The 21,911-nt window shown below is 33.9% G+C and overlaps 1 protein-coding gene across 9 annotated transcripts in view; it reads left to right on the top strand.

Annotated features, from left to right (window-relative positions):
- Positions 1-21,911, top strand: part of RALGAPA1 (Ral GTPase activating protein catalytic subunit alpha 1) — a 204,683-nt gene that overhangs the window by 137,147 nt on the left and 45,625 nt on the right. For all 9 annotated transcript variants that reach the window (XM_031453588.2, XM_031453590.2, XM_064485901.1 and 6 more), the window contains 2 exons: positions 17,388-17,511; positions 21,488-21,643. In XM_031453588.2, the coding sequence (XP_031309448.2) occupies positions 17,388-17,511; positions 21,488-21,643 (280 nt within the window). The remainder of the gene's footprint in view (positions 1-17,387; positions 17,512-21,487; positions 21,644-21,911) is intronic.

The raw sequence follows: 21,911 nt of genomic DNA, 5'->3' as shown, positions 1-21,911 counted from the left end.
TTTGAAACAAGCTGTTTACCCTGTCATCACTATTCTACAGGAATGCAAGGTGAAGAGGGTAATTCAGACCTTTCCCACGTTAAACAATTATGCCTTGCATCTTAGTCTCTTTAAATTTTCTGTGTTGAGCTATCTTCTCTTGATCCCCTTCAGCTTCAGAAAAGCCTTTTTTTCCCCTTTCTGTCTGTACTTCTGCTTCCTACCTTCTGTGTCTGCTCTAGGATCTTAAAAAAGTTATCCCTTCTTTATCTTGTGTTTCTACTCTATGTCTCTTACCATAAACATGTTTGTTATATGCCTTTAAACAAAACTTTCCTCACTTACTGTCTTTTCAAGAAATAGTCAATCCCTTTCATGCCTTTTTCTGCCAAATTTATAGAAAAATAGCTTTACTCACTTCTTGTAATTCCTAACTAGTTTTTGTTGTTGCTTTTAGCTTTCCTCAGAATAATTTTTTAAATAATGTGTAATTTCTTTGGTTATTATAGAAAATATAAAACAGAAAAGCAACACTTATTATTCACAAAACTATTGTTAACATTTGTTTATGTATTTTCAGTCTTTTTTCATAGACATATGATTTTGTTTTACAAAACTGAAATCATACTAATGTATAGTAAGTTATCTCTTAAAACTTTATATTACATTGTGAGCATTTTCCTTGGCCATTTTGATATTCTTTGAAAAAAAATTTTTTATGGCACCAAGTTCTATGACTATTGGACATTTAAGTTGCTTTTAATTTCTTATGCAAGGATAGATTCCTAAAAACAGAATTACTAAGTCGAAGCATAAGAACTTATTTCAGATCATATGTATTGCAGAATTGCTGTTCATTAAGTACTCATTTCTAATTCTGCAAATATCGTATAACTTCAACCTGTCCAGCACAAGATGTTCATCACATTTTCTTAATCTTTATAGCTTAAAAGACAAATCATGTTATCTCATTAATTTTTATATTTTAATTACTAATGAAGTTAATTTTTTTGTATATGTGTAATAAATTTTAATCTGTTTCCAGATTCTCTCATAGTATCCTTTTTCTGTTCAGGAATTTTTCTTTTTTTTTTTTAACATTTTTTATTGATTTGTAATCATTTTACAATGTTGTGTCAAATTCCAGTGTAGAGCACAATTTTTCAGTTATACATAAACATATATATATTCATTGTCACATTTTTTTCTCTGTGAGCTACCATAAGATCTTGTGTATATTTCCCTGTGCTATACAGTATGCTCTTGTTTATCTATTCTACAATTTTGAAATCCTGTCTATCCCTTTCCACCCTCCACCTCCTTGGCAACCACAAGTTTATATTCTATGTCTGTGAGTCTGTTTTTTATGTTTTGTATTTATGCTTTGTTTGTTGTTGTTGTTGTTGTTTTAGATTCCACATATGAGCGATCTCATATGGTATTTTTCTTTCTCTTTCTGGCTTACTTCACTTAGAATGACATTCTCCAGGAGCATCCATGTTGCTGCAAATGGCATTATGTTGCTGGTTTTTATGGCTGAATAGTATTCCATTGTATAAATATACCACCTTTTCTTTATCCAGTCAGCTGTTTGATGGACATTTAGGCTGTTTCCATGTCTTGGCTGTTGTAAATAGTGCTTCTATGGACATTGGGGTGCAGTTGTCATCCTGAAGTAGGGTTCCTTCTGGATATATGCCCAGGAATGGGATTCCTGGGTCACATGGTAAGTCTATTCCTAGTCTTTTGAGGAATCTCCATACTGTTTTCCACAGTGGCTGCACCAAACTGTATTCCCACCAACGGTGTAGGAAGGTTCCCGTCTCCCCACAGCCTCTCCAGCATTTGTCATTTGTGGATTTTTGAATGATGGCCATGCTGACTGGTGTGAGGTGATACCTCATTGTAGTTTTGATTTGCATTTCTCTGATAATGAGTAATATTGAGCATTTTTCATGTGCCTATTGATCATTTGTATGTCTTCCTTGGAGAATTGCTTGTTTAGGTCTCTTGCCCATTTTTGGATTGGGTTGTTTGGTTTTTTTCTTATTAAGTCGTATGAGCTGCTTATATATTCTGGAGATCAAGCCTTTGTCAGTTTCATTTGCAAAAATTTTCTCCCATTCTGTAGGTTTTTTTGTTTTACTTATGGTTTCCTTTGCTGTGCAGAAGCTTGTAAGTTTCACCAGGTCCCATTTGTTTATTCTTGCTTTTATTGCTATTGCTTGAGTACACTGTTCTAGGAGAACACTTTTGAGATGTATGTCAATTAATGTTTTGCCTATGTTTTCTTCTAGGAGGTTTATTGTATCTTGTCTTATGTTTAAGTCTTTGAGCTATTTTGAGTTGATTTTTGTGTACGGTGTAAGGGAGTGTTCTAGCTTCATTGCTTTACATGTTGCTGTCCAGTTTTCCCAACACCATTTGCTGAAGAGACTGTCTTTATTCCACTGTATATTCTTGCCTCCTTTGTCGAAGATTAGTTGCCCAAAAGTTTGTGGGTTCATTTCTGGGCTCTCTATTCTGTTCCATTGGTCTATATGTCTATTTTTGTACCAATACCATGCTGTCTTGATGACTGTAGCTCTATAGTATTGTCTGAAGTCTGGGAGAGTTATTCTTCCAGCCTTTCTTTCTCTTCAGTAATGCCTTGGCAATTCTAGGTCTTTGTTCCATATAAATTTTATTATGATTTGTTCTAGTTCTGTGAAATATGTCCTGGGTAATTTGATAAGGATTGCATTAAATCTGTAGATTGCCTTGGGCATTGTGACCATTTTAACAATATTGATTCTTCCAATCCAAGAGCATGGGATATCTTTCCATTTTTTAAAGTCTTCTTTAATTTCCTTCATCAGTGGTCTATAGTTTTCTGTGTATAATTCTTTCACCTCCTTGGTTGGATTTATTCCTAGGTATTTTTATTACTTTGGGTGCTATTTTAAAGGGGATTGTTTCTTTACTTTCTTTTTCTTTTGATTCATCGTTAGTGTAAAGAAATGCAACTGATTTTTGAACGTGAATCTTGTAACCTGCTACCTTGCTGAATTCTTCAATCAGCTCTAGTAGTTTTTGTGTGGACCTTTTAGGGTTTTCTATATATAGTAACATGTCGTCGGCATATAGTGACACTTTTACCTCTTTTCCAATTTGGATCCCTTTTATTTCTCTCTCTTGCCTGATTGCTCTGGCTAGGACTTCTAAGACTGTGTTGAATAGGAGTGGTGATAGTGGGCATCCTTGTCCCAGATTTTAGTGGGAAGCTTTTGAGTTTTTCACCATTGAGTACTATGCTGGCTGTAGGTTTGTCATATATAGCTTTTATGATGTTGAGATATGTTCCCTCTATACCCACTTTGGTGAGAGTTTATATCATAAATGGGTGTTGAATTTTATCGAATGCTTTTTCTGCATCTGTTGAGATGATCATGTGATTTTTGTCCTTTCTCTTGTTGATGTGATGTATTACATTGATTGATTTGCATACATTGAACCACCCTTGTGTCCCTGGGATGAACCCCACTTGGTCATGATGTATAATCTTTTTTATGTGTTGTTGGATTCTATTTGCTAATATTTTGGTGAGGATTTTGGCATCTGTGTTCATCAGTGATATTGGCCTATAATTCTCTTTTTTGGTAGTGTCTTTGCCTAGTTTTGGTATCAGGGTGATGGTGGCTTCATAGAATGAGTTTGGGAGTATTCCCTCCTTTTCAATCTTCTGGAAGAGTTTGAGAAGGACTGGTATGAGCTCTTCTTTGTATGTTTGGTAGAATTTCCCAGTAAAGCCGTCCGGTCCTGGACTTTTATTTGTAGGGAGGTTTTTTATTGCTATTTCGATTTCATATCTAGTGATCGGTTTGTTCAAGTGGTCAGTTTCTTCTTGATTCTGTCTCGGTGGACTATATGTTTCCAGAAACTTGTCCATCTCCTCTAGGTTATCCAGTTTGGTTCCATATAGTTTTTCATAATATTCTCGTATGATACTCTGTATTTCTATTTTATTTGTTGTAATTTCTCCATTTTCCTTTCTTATTTTGCTAATTTGTGCTCTCTCTTTTTCCTTCTTTGTGAGTTTGGCCAGAGGTTTGTCAATTTTATTTACTTTTTCAAAAAACCAGCTTTTGGTTTGATTGATTTTTTTCTATGTTTTTTTTAATCTCTATTTTCTTTATTTCCTCCTTGATCTTTATAATTTCCTTCCTTCTGCTGCCTTTTGGGGTTTTTTGTTGTTCTTTTTCTAGTTCTTTTAGTTGGTGAGTTAAATTGTTTGAGATTGTTCTTTTTTGAGGAAGGCCTGTATCACTATAAACTTCCCTCTTAGCACTGCCTTTGCTGTGTCCCATAAATTTTGTGTGGTTGTGCTTTCATTTTCATTTGTCTCAAGGTATTTTTTAATTTCAGCTTTGATTTCCTCATTGACCCATTGGTTTTTTAATAGCATATCGTTTAATCTCCATGCTTTCCTTTTTTTCTCCTTTGTTTCTCTGTTGTTGATTTCTAGTTTCATGGCATTGTGGTCAGTAAAGATGCTTGAGATAATTTCTATCTTCTTAAAATTCTTGAGGTTTCTTTTGTGCCCAAGTACATGATCAGTCCTAGAAAATGTTCCATGTGCACTTGAAAAGAATGTATATCCTATTTTGGGGGAGTGTAATGCTCTGAAAATATCCACCAAATCTAATTTTTCTATTGTATTTTTAGTTTCTCTGTTGCCTTATTTATTTTCTGTCTGGAAGATCTGTCTAGTGATGTTAATGTGGTGTTAAAATCTCCAACTATTATTGTATTCCCATCAATATCCCCCTTTATCTCTGTTAGTAATTGTTCTATGTATTTAGGTGCTCCTATATTGGGTGCATATATATTAACGAGTGTAATATCCTCATCTTGTATCACTCCTTTAATCATTATAAAATGTCCTTCTTTATCCTCCTATATGGCCTTTGTTTTAAAGTCTGTTTTGTCTGAAATCAATACTGCAACACCTGCTTTTTTGGCTTTTCCATTTGCATGGAATATCCTTTTCCATCCTTTCACTCTCAATCTATATGTGTCCTTCTCCCTAAAGTGGGTCTCTTGTATGCAGCATATTGAAGGTTCTTGCTTTATTATCCAGTCTGCCACTCTATATGTCTTTTGACTGGAGCATTTAGTCTATTAACATTTACAGTAATTAATGATAGATGTGTGTTTATTGCCATTTTGAACTTATCTTTGCAGTTGATTTGGTATATCCTCTTTGTTCCTTTCTTCTTCCTTTTGTGGTTTGGTAATTTTCCTTTGTATTATCATGGATTTTATTTAGTTTTTGTGACTCCCTTGTAAGTTTTTGGCTTGTGGCTACCCTCTTCTGTAAGTCTATTAGCCCATTACTATATCTCGAACCCATCCTACGAAAAACAAAAGATTTAAAAAAGAAAGAAAAAAAATACTCTATATTTTCTTGCTTCCCTCTCCCACTCTTAATGATTTCGATGTCTTCTTTTACAATTTTGTGTTTATTTTATTTGTAATTCATCAGTTATCACCTTTCCAGTTATGAGTTTCTCATTTCTGTAGCATCCTGCTTCTTTTCTATTTAGGTAGACCTTTCAGTATTTCTTTTAGCATGAGTTTAGTGTTGCTAAACTCTTTTAGTTTTTGCTTGTCTGTGAAATTCTTTATCTCTCCTTCTATCTTAAAGGATAGTCTTGCTGGATAAAGTATCCTAGGCTGCATCTTTTTTTCATTCAGGATTTTGAATATATCTTGCCACTCCCTTCTGGCCTGTAGTGTTTGTGTAGAGAAATCAGCTGAGAGCCTTATGGGGGTTCCCTTGTAACTCACTCTTTGCTTTTCTCTTGCTGCCTTTAGGATAATTTCTTTATCCTTGACTCTGACCATCTTGATTATGATATATCTTGGTGTGGGTCTGTTTGGGTTCTTCCTGTTTGGGACCCTTTGAACTTTCTGTACTTGGATATCTGATTCCTTCTTTAAGTTTGGGAAGTTTTCAGTCATGATTTCTTCAAAAACCTTTTCAATCCCCTTTGATCTTTCTTCCCCTTCTGGGACCCCTATTATGCAAAGATTGGCATGCTTTATATTATCCCCTAGGTCCCTTATGTTGCTTTCATTTGTTTTTATTTGTTTATCTTGCAGTTATTCTGATTGGGTGTTTTCTGTTGTCCTGTTTTCTAGGTCACTAATTCATTCCTCTGCATTATCTAGTCTGCTTTGCACAGCCTTTAGATCTGTTCTCATCTCAGCCAGAGTTTACCAATTCTGCTTGGTTCTTCTTTATAGCTTCTATTTCATTTTTGACATGTTTTATATCTCTAAACACTATCTCTTTTAGTTCCTTCAATACTTTGATCACTCCATTTTTGAAATCTTAATCTAGTAGGCTATCGATGTCTATTTCATTGATCATTCTTTCAGGGGATTTCTCTTGTTCTTTTAATTGGGAATGGTTTCTCTGCTTCTTCATCTTGCTCATATCTCTCTGGCACTGTGGCTTATGGAGTATCAGTTACCTATTGTGGTCCTTAAAGGTGTTTATTTATTTATCTATCTAATGCCTATGTAGGAATAAAACAGATTTTTGGTGTCTTTGTCTTTTGAAGAGGACAGTGTTCTGTCGGATTTCCACAGGTGCTCTGGTTGGCTCAGTGGGTCCATGGATGTGAGTCTTGGTGTATCTGTGGGAGAGGGTGAGCTATGAGTGTCATACTACTCTGCCATCTTGGCCTCGTCCTCAGTCTTCTTTCTCCAGTCCTCTGCGCCAAGTCATGGAAAGCTGAGGGGTCTGCAGGACCCGGTCTCCCTCACTGCAGTCAGGGCTGTGGCTACCTGACAACTTCTCAGCACTGCAGGAATTTTTCTTAATTGTAAGAGCTATTTTACATATGTGTGTGTGTTAAGGATTAACTTTTGTACTTATTGTGGGAGTTTTCCTAGTTAGTTGTTTGGCTTTCAGTATTCAACAACTTCAGGTTGTTCAACATACAGGTTTTTCATTTTTATGTAGTAATAAAATCTCTCAATCTTCTTTTATTTCTTCAGTTGTCTGTTATGCTTAGAGATGTCTTGAAATCAATTGTTACATTTCCATCTAGATTTTTAAGTATTTGGTTGGAGTGGTAATTATTTTATATTTAATTCTTTATTCCTTCTGAAATACATTTTGATTTACGGAAGAAGAAATGGAACCACCTTGAATGTTGGGGAATAGTCTTTCTGTAATTTGTTAAATAATCCATACCTTTCCCATTGATTTGATACTGTCTTTTATCAAATATTAAGCTGTCTGTTTCAAAACTATCTGTTAATTTCTTTTGATTCATCTATTAATATCATACAGATATTACTGTTTAATTTAGTACAGCTTTATAATTTAGTATCTGATAGACTCAATCTTCTTCCTCATACCACCCACACACATTCTTCTTTTCTTAGATGTTTCTTAGCATATGTTGAACTGTCCTTGCATCCAAGGGATGAACCTCACTTTGTAATATTGTATGATCCTTTAATGTGCTGGTGAATTCTGCTTGCTAGTATTTTGTTGAGAATTTTTGCATCTATATTCATCAGGGATAATGGCCTGTAGTTTTCTTATAGTATTCTTATCTGACTTTGATATTAAGCTAATGCCTAGTAAAATGAGTTTGGAAGTATTCCTTCCTCTTCAGTTTTTTGGAAGAGTCTGAGAAGAAGTGGCGTTAATTCTTTAAGTATTTGGTAGAATTCACCAGTGAAACCATCCAGTCCTGGGCTTTTCTTTGTTGAAAGGTTTTGATTACTCATTCAGTCTGCTTACTTGTTAGTGATCTGTTCAGATTTTCTATTTCTTCATTAATAAGTCTTGGTGGATTGTATGTTTCTAGGAAAGTAACCATTTCTTCTAGGTTGTCCAATTTGTTGATGTATAGTTGTTCATACTGTGTAGTTATTGCTTTTGAGCCTTTGTATTTCTATGGTATCAGTTATAATCTCTCCTTTTCTCATTTATAGTAATTTTTATGTGCATCTTTATTTTTCTTGGTTAGTCTAGCTAAAGGTTTAGCGATTGGTTTATCTTTCCATAGAAGTAACTCTTGGTTTTCTTCATATTTTTTTCCCTTTCCTCTATTTTATTTATTTATGCTCTAATCTTTAGTATTACCTTTTTTATGCTAACTTTGGGTTTTGTTTTTTTGTTGTTCTTTTAATTGTAAAGTTAAGTTGTTTATTTGAGATCTTTCTTTTTCTTCACGTATGTGTTTATCATTAAAAACTTCCCTCTTAGAGCTTGCTATATTCCACACATTTTGGTATGTTGTATTTCCATCTTTGTCTCAAGATATTTTTTAAATTTCCCTTTTGACTTCTTTTCTTTGATACATTGTTTGTTCAGGAGTGTGTTATTTAATTTTTATATATTTATGAATTTTCTAGTTTTTCTCCTATTGTTGATATTTAGTGTAATTCCATTGGCCTAGTTAGAAAAGATACTTGATATAATTTCTAGCTTCTTGAGTTTGTTCGGATTTGTTTTGCATTCTAATACAGTATCTATTATAGAAATGTTCCATGTGTACTTGAACAGAACGTGTATTCTGATGCTGTTGGACAGAATGTTCTGTATTTATGTTTGGTACATGTTGTCTATAGTGTTGTTCGAATCCACTGTTTCCTTTTTGATTCTCTGTCTGGATGATCTATCCATTATTAAGAGTGGGATATTAAAATCCCCTACTCTTACTGTATTGCTGTTTATTTCCCTTTTCTGTTTGTATTTGCTTTATATATTTAGGTGTTTTGATGTTAGATGCATAAATATTTACAATTGTTATATCTTCTTGATGGATTGACCTCTTTATCATTATATAATGACCATCTTTGTCCCTTTTGACCATTTTAAACTCAAAGTTTGTTTTGTCTGATAAAAATAAAGCTACCCTTTTTTTTTTAATTTATTGTTTGCTTGAAATATCTTTTTCCATTCCTTCATTCTCATTGTCTTTGTGTTCTTAAATTAAAGTGAGTCTCTTGTAGGCAGCATATTATTTGGATCTCCTTTGGGTTTTTTTTTAATGCATTTAGATATTCTGTGTTTTTTTGAGTGAATAATTTAATTCATTTACATTTAAAGTAGTTATTGATAAGTAAAGACTTATTAATGCTAGTTTGTTAACTGTTTTCTGACTGTTTTACAGATCCTTTGCTCCTTCTTCTCTTGCTGTCTTAGTTTGTATTTTAATGATTCTTTGTAGTGGTATACTTTGTATCCTTTATTATAATCTTTCTGTATCTACTACTAAATCTACTCTGTGGTTACTGTGAGGCATACACAAAATATTTATATTTATAATATTCTATTTTAAGCTGATTACAGCTTAACATTGATAGTATACAGAAGGTTTATATTCTTATTTTTTCCGTCCTCACATTTTAGGTTATTGCTGTTACAGTTTACATCTTTTTTATATTATGTATCCAGTAACAAGTTTTTGTAATAATGGTTACTTTTTAAACATTTTTAACTTTTAAACTAGATTCATAAGTGAATTGTGCACCACCATTACAGTGGGACTTCTTTTTTCTTGATAACAAATAATTTACTTACTCTTTTTGAAGAAACTATTTTTCATTTATTATATTCTATTATGTTTTTTAACTCATTAATTTCTGTTATTTCTTGTATGTAAGCTTTATATTGTTCTTTTTCTTCTAGAATTAAATGCTATTTGTCTTGGTTTTATTTATTATTTAACAGTGAAATAGTCTTATGCTCTAATTTTTTTCTGAGTATAGCTCCTGTCCATCATTTTATTCTCAGCTTAAACATTATTTTTTTCTGAAAAGCCTCTCCCTAATCTACCCATAATCCTTTAACCTTCCTCTCCAGTTCCTTCCAGCCTGTTTGGGTATCTTTCCACGTGCTCTCACAGACCCCTGTTACACTTCCCTGTTATAGTATTTATCACACTATATTATTATTATTTCTTAGATTCTTACTCTTTCCGAGACAATTATAAAATAAAACTCTCTAAGTAGTTTCTTAGTTCTCATATCCTGACTCTTCCCCATAATAATTTATCTTTGGTACTGGATGGTCAAGTCACCGAGGGCCCGAATTGTACCTCTTTTGCTTTCTTGCTCACCGTGTGTTCTCAGACCTCTGCTGCTCTACTGACACCATCCTTTAGAAGGTTAGTATCCTGACCATCAAGTCTTAAAGTTTTCTCCATCCTCTCTGACCTCTTTATCTAATTAATTAATTTTAATTAATGTAATAGGCACTTTGAAAATTATAGCAGGTTTTAGATTTACAATATAATTGGTTGCAAATTACAGAATGTTCCTGCATATTCTCTTTCCCTCTACACATAGGTACTCCTATTATTTGTATATTGAATCAGTGAGATACATTTGTTAAACCTGATAAGCCAGTGTTGATTTATTATTAACTGAAGTCCATAGTTTATATTAGATTTCACTCTTGGTGTTGTACATTGCATGAGTTTTGACAAATGTGTACACCATCACAGTATAATGCAGAATAGTTTCTGCTGTAAAACCCCCTTGAGTATTATATCCACTAACTATCTAATACCGTTGTCTATTCTCTCTTTAAAATATTCTTTTCTCTCTTGATTTCTAAAATCATGCTAAAATTACCTCATTCTTAATTTTCTAGTTATTCCAAGTTTGTCTTCACTGGCTCATTTTCTACCTTTTCCTCCCCTAATGTAGTTATCCCTCTCATTGGGATATCTCCCATATCTTCTCAACCCTATTCTTTTCTGTCCATACACTCCTATCTCCCAATTCTCAGTCATGATTTTACATCTGCTTATTACAAATTTTTATGTGCCTCCTTACTACCATTTCCAGGTCATTGTTTCTTTCCCAAGTCAGATCCTCCTCCTGATTTTCCAATTATATTTAGAAATACAGTGCTGTACACCAGAAATTGACACAACATTATAAACTGACTGTACTTCAATAAAAATATATATACAAAAAAAGCAAGAAAATAAGTACCATTTCAGGGTCACTCAAACTTGATCATTTCCTTTCCGTTGCCCTGAGAGTTTCATAATCATTACGTCAGTTCTTTCTTCTTATCTCTCCTTTGCTTTTCCTACTCTCAACCTTGTGATTGATGTCCTTACTACTTTTTTATTTTTTCCTTACTATTTTTTAAGACAGTTATAACAACTATCTAAGTAGTCTATAGGGTTTCATCTTCTGATTCTTCACCATCTAGGCAATCCTCACCACCAGAATAATTTATCTAAAGTAAAAATTTAATTTTATTTCTTAGTCACTTCCCAGTGCCTAACCAGACTCTTTACTCTAGAACTAAGGCCACAGCAGCCATTCTTGGCTATTCATGGTTTCTTAACATTATCTTATGCTTTTCTACTTCTTGGGGCTGCTAAACTACTTCCATTCTCAAATATACCTTGAATGTATGGAGGACATCTTGAGACAGCATAGACTTTTTTTGACACTGTATACCAAATGAACACATGATATTTATTTGGCTTTTTTTTTAATTTTATTTTATTGGGTTATATTCAGTTTACAATGTTGTGTATTTTGCTTTTTAAAAAGAATTAAAGCAAAATGAAAACAAGCTTCCTTTCTTTTTCCAATACAGTGGGTTCAAATAAAAATTTATTCTAATTGTGTGACAGTAAGGCAACTTTTGAGCTTCTTCTTATGCTAAGAACCTGGAAACAAACCTGATTACTCAAACTTGATTACTTGTCTGGAGGACTAGGGAGGAAAAAAAATGAAAAGTTTCTTTCTTTATAGTCATATCTCTCCAGATAGATATTTATAGATCCATTTTCTTTGAGTAGATTTACTGATTCCTTTCCTCCTGGGTGAATCACCAGGTTTTTAAATTTCAAATCTCAAAACGATTTTGTATTCTTACTTCTATTGCAATGTGTAAACAACGAATCGGAAGTGCTTATAACTTAGCACATTTCACCTGGAATTTTTCAGTAAGCTTATAGTACTTTGCCAGTACTGTAAATATTCTTATATCTATACTTGTGGTTGCAAATTCACTAATTTTAGCTTTTTTCTAATTTTTTTTGCCTCATTCACTATTGTACATATTAATCGAATGGCAATCAATATACCAGACATTTTAGCAGAAGCAGTGGAATAGTAAGAAAGAATGGTGACAAATTAAAATTTGACATAAAAGGGCAGCTAAACTCTGCTTTTACAAATTATTAGGAGGACAGATAATTATAAAGGTGGTTTCTCTTTTACTTTTGTATTTTAAAGAGTTATTTTCTACTTTTTCCTATTTGGCACATGTATTTCTCTTTTAGATTTATATATTAGCTGAACATACTCTGTTCCTATGCAACTCTTCTCAATTTCATAGATTATGATTTTTGAGTTCTAATTGATAGCCTTTTATCTCGGAAATTGGGAACACTGAGAAGTCCCTTTTCTGTCAAGATCAGAATTTACATATGGTAGATCATGCTTCCAAGTTAAATTCTTAACAGCTTTATTGAGATGTAATTCACATACCATAAAATTCATTCATTTGAAGTGTACGTGTTTTTAGAATATTCACAGACAACTATCTCAACAATTTTAATTTTAAAAGATCTTAGTCCTTCAAAAAGAAATCTCATACTCATTACCAGTCACTCTCCATTACCCGTCACTCTCCATTACCTCTAGACATCATGCTCTACTCCCCAGCTCTAGACTACACTCGTCTACTTTCTGTCTCTATAGGTTTGCCAATTCTGCATATTTCATATAAAAGGAATCAAACAATATGTGGTCTTTTGTGGCAGGCCTCTTAGCATAATGTTTTCAAAGTTTATCTATATTATAGCATGTGTCAGCACTTCATTTCTCTTTATTCCTGAGTAATGTTCCATTGTGTGAATATTCTGCATTTTGTTTATCAATTCATCAGTTGACGGACATCTGAATTAGTTTCATTTTTTGGCTGTTAAGAATACTGCTGCTGTGAACATGAACATTTGTGTAGTTTTTTACATGGACATTTTACAGTTTAGTAAACTTTGTAATAAGACTTTTATAGTTTTAGGCCTTATATTTAGATCTGTGGTGCATTTTGATTTAAATTTTGTACATGGTACAAAGAATCCAACTTCATTCTTTTGCATTGTAGATATCCAGTTGCTCCAGCACTGTATGTTGAAAAGATTATTTTTCCCCATTGAATTATCTTGGTACCAGTGCAAAAAGCAATTGATGACAAATATAAAGGTTTATTTCAGGACCCAAGATTCTGTTCTATATAGATCTAGATGTGTCATCTTACGGTAGTACCACAGTGCATTGATTGCTGTAGTTTTGTAGCAGGTTTTAAAATTGGGATTTTAATAGGGATTGCATTAAATTTATAGATCAATTTAGGGACTGTTATTATCTTAAGTCTTTTAGTCCATGAATGTAGACTTTTTTTTTTAGATCTTGAATTTTTACCAACAATGTTTTGTAGATTTCACAGTATAAGTTTTATACTTTTGTTAAATATATAGCTAAGTATTTTTATTATTTTTGATGCTATTATAAAAGGAATTGCTTTCTTAATTTTGTTTTCATATTGTTCATTGTTAGTTTATAATAATACAATTGATTTCTGTATGTTGATAATGTATCCTGAATCCTTTCTGAACTCATTTATTAGTTCTAATAGCTTTTTAGTAGATTTCTAAGGATATTCTATAGACAAGATCATGTCATCTGCAAGTGGAAGTAATTTACTTCTTCCTTTTCAATCAAATTACTGATTTGATCTCTTTAGTTATTATTGATCTATTGTGATATCCTTTTTACCCTTGAGTTGGTTCTAATAATTTGCATCTTTTTAGGAATTTGTTTAATGTATCAAATTTGTTGGTGTCCAGTTGTTGATAGTATTCCCTTATAATCCTTTTTGTTTCTGTAAGGTACGTAGTGATGTTTCTTTTTTCATTCCTGATTTTAGTAATTTGAGTCTTTTTTTCTTGCTCAGTCTAGCTATAGTTTGTCAGTTTTGATTAATACCTCAAAATTTTTATTTTGTGTTGTTTTTCTTTTCTATTTCATTTATTTTCACTTGTCTCTGTTTTCCTCCTGCTTGCTTTCAGTTTAGTTGCTCTTCTTTTTCTGTTAGGTAGAAGTTTTAGTTTTTGATGTGAGATTTTTTTCCCTTTTTTTTCATACAAGGCATTTACATCCATTAACTTACCAATGATTACTGCTTTACCTGCATGCCATCAGTTTTGTTGTATTTGTATCTTCACTTTCATTCAACATTTTTTTCTAGTTTCCCTTGAGATATAGTCTTTAACCCATTGGTTATTTAGCAGTACAATGTTTTATATCCACATATCTGTAATTTTTTTTATTGATTTCAAATTTTATTACATATGGTTAAAAAATATACTTTGCATGATTTCAGTTATTTCCAAATTTACTGAGGCTTGTTCTGTGGCTTACCATATGGTTTATCCTGAAAAATGTTCCATGTATGCTAGAGCAGAATGTGTTTTCTACTACTATTGGGTGGAGTGTTCTGTAGGTATCTGTTAGGTGTAGTTGGTTTATACTGTTGTTTAAGTCTTCTATTTCCTTGTTGATGTTCTCTTAGTTCTGTCTATTATTGAAAGTGAGGTATTGAAGTCTCCAGCTATGATTATAGAAATGTCTATTTCTGCCTTCAATTCTGTCTCTTTTTGCTTCATGTATTTTGAATCTCTGTTGTTGGGTACATATATGTTTTTAATTTTCATATCTTCCTATTAGAGGGACCTTTTAACATTAGGAAATATATCTTTTATAACATTTTAATTTTAAGGTCTGATATTAGCATAGCTAATTTGTATGGCACCTTTTCCCATTTACTTTCAACTTTATTTATATGTCTTTGAATCAAAAGTACATTGGTGGTGTTATAATGTCATACAAAGTATTTTCACTACTCTAAAAAACTTCTATACTCCAGAATGGCATATGGACTCTCTTTTTTCCCTTGAAAGAGGTGCAAAGCCTTCATGTCTATAAGACCACTGTGGCCCACCCATGCATGGACTGGACAGGCTCTAGGTGGCAAATTCCCCCGCTAAATACTACGGCTTTTCTTCCAATATTGAGCCCTTTCCCACTGGTCCTGCCCAGCAGCCATGTGGAAATGCCCATTATTAACTGTGGGTGTGTGTGTGGCGTGCAGGCTGCTGTCCCATTCATAGTGTTTGTCTTTGGCCCCATGTGCATCCAGAGACTAGTAGGTTGGAGGTTCACTCTGATTGCTCCAGAGAAGGTACAGCCTTAGGCATGCACTGACTTCCAGACTACCAGGCATGACTGGGTGCTGTTTTTAAGTCTTGGCTTCCTAGGATTGACCCTGAGCTCAAGTAAAGTATTGTTCACCACCAGTGAGCCTTCACCTTGTGTTGATAGGACTGTGTGACTTGGAGAATGCTTTCGTGTCTGTCCTACATCTTACTCTAATTGCCCCTGTGTGGTTGCAACATAGTGCGTGTGCACAGGCTTTCTGAGCCCTTGAATTGATTGTGTTCCCAGGAGGGCTCATCTTGGTTGTCGCTCCTGGTTCTCTCCACTGAAACCTGACTGCTCTGCTGTTTCGCTGGTCTTGTAGCTGCTGACTTCTCTTAATTGCTTTCCACCAAGATCTCCTTTGTTTTTGACTCCTTAAGCCTGGAGTTCTTGGAGTTTTGTTCCCCTCAGGCAGAGCTGCTACTGAATTCTTTACATTTATGACCTGCTTTTCACCCAGGGCAGAACCCTGCTGCCACTATACCTGAGCTGGGGTCAGGACCAAAACTTTTCCTGGATTAACGCTCTAACTATACTAGTGTGCACTTGGGAAGGGATTGACAATTCCTGTCTTTTAGCTTGCCCTCCTGGTGTGAAACCTCCATCCTACTGGTAAACTACAGTGGGGAAGATTGGGACACACCAATATTTTGCACCTAGAGCTCTGTAAGAGAGAGAGCTGGATGAGATAAGAGAGACCTGGTTCTGTCAGCCACACCTGCTTGGAAGAGAGCTTCTGCAACCATTGGGGAGATGGGAGTAGGAAGGATGAGAAACACAGCCTGCTTCTCCCAAGGTGAAACCATATTCTCAGACTGGGAACTGGAAGGGAGAGGGAACCCCTGTTTTGGCCTGGGTAGAATCTCAGAGTAAAGCTTCTGTAATGTGGAGGTGAAGGGATGAGGTAAGGGAGTAGATGGTGCCTCAAATGTCAGGCTCTGTTCTTACCAGATTTTGTAGATTTTCTTTAATGACTGTTTCTCCCATTTACTGTATGCCCTTTGAACAATATCCAGAGACTTTAGGTAATTTTTTAAAAATCATTTTCACCAGTTACATTGTTATTTTGCTTGGGAGAGAGTTCACCCAGATACTTGATAATTCTGGAAGTCCCCACCACCACCACACACGCACTAAATTACATTTTTCTGCTTACATGAGATCATCCTAATGATACGTTGAATACACCAAAAGTCTGCCTAAGTGTTCACAACCTAAAGGGAAATATTGCCAGTAGTGAAAAGCAGCTAAAACATCTTTGCTCCTGATTTTAAGTTGCTGATATTGAAGCCCACAATCATGATAGACAACTTCCTCAAGATGTGTAGGAGAATCTGGTTGTCTGACTAAACTTTTAAAATAACTTAAATTCTTATTTGCTTCTTGTTGCTGCATGTAGTTTGTTTCTTAATTCCTACATAGTATAGTAGGGAAAGTAATATGACAGTGAAAACATGAGTTCTTGTCATAAAACTTATGGGCCCGTGCTTTATTAAATCAACCTAGGCCAAATGTACTGTGCCCTAGTTAGCCTGGAAAGCCAGATTTCATACAAGAAATTTGCTTTTGTGAACATTTTTAATTTTAGGGAGAACTAAGAAGTCTAAGAACTTGTCAGTTACTCCATGCAGGTTTATAATATTTGTGTATACATTTCTTACAAATAATTTGAAGAAATGGATTATTTCTCACTCATCTCTATACTCCTACTTAGTTTTATTTCTAAAACACAATCCCTTTAACTCTGAGGTTCAACCACATTGCACAACAGGCAGCTTTTCAGATGCTTTGTCCATTTATACCTATGTGTCTTTCCTGATACTGTCACTTCTTCATCTGGTATATCTTACTTACCTTCACCCAACTTAATATTACCTTCTCCTTTAAGTTTCTGTTTCTCAGTCAGAAGTAATCATGCATTTCTTCTGTTCCAAAGGCAATTTTATACTTTTATAATTTTTTACTTGTAGTTATCTCCCTCTGTAGACTAAGAATTAATTCATTTTCATCTTTTTTATTACCACATATTAAGAACTTAATTATTGGATGAATGAGTGGATAAATTAAGGATTAAATGAATTGTGAAATCTTTTGTTTTATAGCCGAGAGACACACAAGATTGCAGTATTTTATGTTGCTGAAGGACAAGAAGACAAACATTCCATTCTCACCAATACAGGAGGAAGTCAAGCATATGAAGATTTTGTAGCTGGTCTTGGTTGGGAGGTATTGTTTTAAATTATAGCAAATATCATTTTATTTCTATTTGGAAGCAATGGTTTCTCTTTTTCTTTCTGACCTGTTTTAGAAGTGTTATTTTAGGAAACTCAACAACCTGACAGTGGGTTTGTTATTTGTTTTTGCCTTGTCTCTCATCTACAAAAGCAGCAGCATTTGGGACTTAATGAGTTTTTAACTATTTTATCACAGGATATATTGTCAGAGTACTAAACACATAGGCTTAGAAGATCTGGATTTTCCTCACAGCTGTGGCCACTAGACTAGTGGTCTTCAAACAACAATAAGAATATGCTTAAGGCTATCCCAGGGATTCCTGGGGGTTGGGAGGGCGGAAAGCACATCAGCATGGACAGTTTTGAGGAGATAAGTTCCCAGATCCTCAGCTTTACTAAAATTAATACCTGAGAACCCTTCTGCAGTCTCTTGCCTCTTCTTTTCTGTTCTTCATCTTTGTAAAAGAAAGGCATACCACTCACTCACCTGCATCCTACATGGCTCTAGAAGGTTTGGCACCGAAAAAAGAGACAGTTCATTCAAGAGGGCATGTTCCTGAGAGAAAGAGTGTCTCTGACAGCAAAGAATGAGATATTGAAAGGTGCTGCACTCTGTGCCATGCTGGCAACCAACTCATACCAAAGTTCCTGAACCAAAGCTGTCTATCTTAGAATTATAACTCAGAAGTGAGCTATGTGTCATAGTGATTTGTATTAATAAGTTTATTTAAATTGAAAAATGAAGAGTCAGACATATAACAGAAAGTGATTTGATGTGGCTGATTTGTCATTAAGTTAATAACAAACATTTTATATATATCAGCCAAATCTATGCTCTAAGATTTTGATGAAGATATATTTAAAGTACATAAATATACAGTGTACTGGAAATTATATCTTTTGCAACAGCTTAAACTTAAGATGAGGATTTTCTTTATAGTTGTCAATTTAATATACAGTTTCTCAATATTCTTTTAGAGTGCATGAGCAAAATTGTCGAAGACCACTGCAGAAGACTGTAAGCTCCTAGAAGGCAGGCTCCTTCATCTTACTAGGTTTTCTTTTTCAATCGCAGTCCCTGCACAGTATAATCCAATACATAAACCTTTAGCATTCAATATATATTTTTATGGCTGATCTAACCTGCTATTTCATAAACTGAGTTACTTGAGCTCTCTTGGCCTGTTTACTTATTTGTCAAAGGTAGTATACTTTTTTACCCAACAGATAAAATATGAAGTTCATTTGAGATTATGTATGTCAAATTGCTTTGGAAAGTATTAAGAAACATTATAGATTTCCTTTTTAAAAAAAGCAAACAATAAAAACCTAGAACAGTGTTAGTAAAAAGCAAGGGACGTTTGAAAAAGAATAAATTAGGAGAACTCACACACTCCCTGGTTTCAAAACTTAGTACAAAATACCTCTGATCGAACAGTGTGTTACTTGCACTAAGGATAGACATATTGATCAATAAAATAGATTTGAGATTCTAGAAGTAAACCCCATAACTGATTTTCAATGTGGGTTCCAAGACCATCCCATGGAGAAAGTCTTTTCAGCAAATGGTGCTGGAATAACTGGATAACTGCATTCAAAAGAATGGCTTTGGACTTTTACCTCATACTATGTACAAAAATTGACTCAACAACTGAGAGAAGAAGCAGAAAGAAAACCAGCAAGTATAAAGAAGGATTCAACACCACCATCAACCAACAGGATCTAATTGACACTTATAAAATACCCTACCCAATGATATCATAATACATATCCTTTTTAAGTGCCCATGGAAATAATACCAAGATAGACCATATATTGGGCCATAAAACAAATTTCAGCAAGTTTAAAAGCATTGAAATCACACAGTCTTTTCTCTAACTACAGTAGTATCAAAGTTGAAATCATTAACAGAAAGATAATGGGAAAATCTCCTAACACATGGAAAAGTTACATTCCATGTAATTCCACCTATGTAACATTCTTAAACTGACAGTTTCAGTAGTGAAGAACAGGTTAGTGATTGCCTGGTTTAGGAGGTAGGGTAGGAGGGAAGTGGCTGTGCCTCATATAACAGGGCCACATGGGAGATCCTTGTGATTCTCTCTCTTAGTCATATCAGTGTCAATATCCTGGTTGTAAAACAGCTTTACATTGGGGGAATCTGGGTAAAGGGTACGTAGGATTTATTTTTATTATTTCTTAAAACTTCATGTAAATCTACAATTATTCCGGATAAAAAATTTTATTTTTTTATTATGAGTGTTACGGAAGTGTTTACAGTAAAGGAACACTATGAACTGAAACTCTCCTTTATATAATCAGAGAACTGACTTGAAGATAAATAACTTTCTCACTAAAACAAAACAGAACAAAAAATCTCCAGTAAGATACCATTTTTTTACCTATCAGATTAGCAAAGGGCATAAAGTGTAATGATATATTTGAAAGGGTCTGTGGGAAATAGGCACTCTCATGCCCTGTTGAAACTGTCTGTAGAGTGCAGTTTGGTAGTGGGTTTCAAAATTAGGAGAAGTACACGTGCCCTTTGACCTGCAGTACTACTTTTGACTTTGTCCTGCAGATCTACCTTCACAAATGCAGCGTATGTGTTCATTGCTGTTCACTACAGCATTGACTATAATAGCAAAAGATTGGGAAAGCCTAAATATCCTTCAAGTAGGGCGCTAGTTAAATTACTGTACATCAAGAAAATGGACTTCTGTGAAGCCATGAAAATCCAAAAATTAGGAGGCTCTTTACTTACTAATAAGGAGTATTTTTCAAGGTATTTTAAATGCAAAAAAGCAAGGTCCAGCGCATTGTGTATCTGTGCTGTGTGTGTGCATGTTTGTATACATACATACACTGAAGATTTAATTGTATATCAAGAACATTTTTGAAAGCATACTTAAATTGCTTTTTTGAAGGCATACTTAAATTGCTTTTTTGAAGGAGAACTGAGTAGCTAGAGATGAGAGACATGGAAGGAAAAATTCGGATGTATCTTTTGAACTTTTAATTATATGAATGTATTACTGAGTCAAGAAATTTAAAATATAAGTGATTGAGGCAATCTTGTAGTAATGGTATAAAAACTAACTTGTTATTCATATGTTCAGCCATTAGTAATGGCTTTGATAGTTGAGACATGTTCACTTCACATAATGCAGAAATTTGTTTTTGTAATTCTCTACTTTATCATATATTTATAGTTTATTTTTTACAAGTATATGCATAAGTTGTTTCTCTAAATGGAGAGATACAAGCAATGTTTAAATTTTGTTTTTTCTTTATAATACTTCTTTAATTTTCTACAGTGAGCACAAGTTGCTGGCTTCTGTGCATCAAACAAGTCCAGGGGATATCATCTAATGCAACAACCTGATATTAGCATGTATTATGTTTATAATCAGGAAAAAAGATAATTAAAAATCTTTGCACAGATTAACTTGTAGTTTTTTCATGCATTTGAAATATAATTAAGTTTTGCATTTCTGTATTTTTGTTCTGGGCTATGATAGGTACTAATAATTAGAAAGCCGGTTTTGATGAGTAAATGTGACACACCTAATTAGTCATTATATCAGAGTGACATTACTGTTTTAACTTTTTCTGCAGGTCAGTTCCAGTCTTGATTTTGGCCACTTGATTTTTATTTTCTGGCCTTGATACTCCACCAACAGCCTTTACAATTTAACACCTAGTAGCCTAATAAATGATGCATAGTGCACAGTGGTTGATTTCTTTCCTAATTAATTTCTACTAATTAAGGATCAAATACTTAAGAAAAACTACCAATATTAATAGAACAGCTCTAACTAATAATACTGGATCAAGCATTAGTTGGTAACATGCGAAAGACTTTCTTCCCCATGTTTTTGCAAAGAGAGAAATTTGAGTCTTTTTCAGTAGTGAGTTTTTGAGTTTGTTTAGTTAATTAATATTATATGTCTTTTCATTGTTTCTAGGTAAATCTTACAAACCATTGCGGTTTCATGGGAGGACTACAAAAAAATAAAAGCACTGGATTGACGACACCATACTTTGCTACCTCTACTGTTGAAGTAATATTTCATGTATCAACAAGAATGCCTTCTGATTCTGATGACTCTTTGACTAAAAAAGTAAGTGTTGAGAAGAAGAGTTTAAATCCTAATAATATATGAAATATGTAAGTGATCTAATTAATTGATGAAGAACTATTCTGAGTACTCTACTTTCACCCAGTAGTGTCTTCAGAAATAGTAAAGTCTGTTTTCCTTCATGGTACGATTGAAGGTGATAGTCTTAACAATGAATTTGCCTTCAAGAAAATGGGCATTTGAAAAATTGAAAGACTTCTATATATGTTCTCATTGATGAAATTATATTTCAAGTCTCTACACACGTGGA

This window comes from Camelus dromedarius, chromosome 5 (assembly GCF_036321535.1).
Source record: "Camelus dromedarius isolate mCamDro1 chromosome 5, mCamDro1.pat, whole genome shotgun sequence".
Taxonomy (NCBI): Eukaryota; Metazoa; Chordata; class Mammalia; order Artiodactyla; family Camelidae; genus Camelus; species Camelus dromedarius.
The sequence above is the reverse complement of the archived record's forward strand: the minus strand, read 5'-3'. Positions and strand labels throughout refer to the sequence as shown.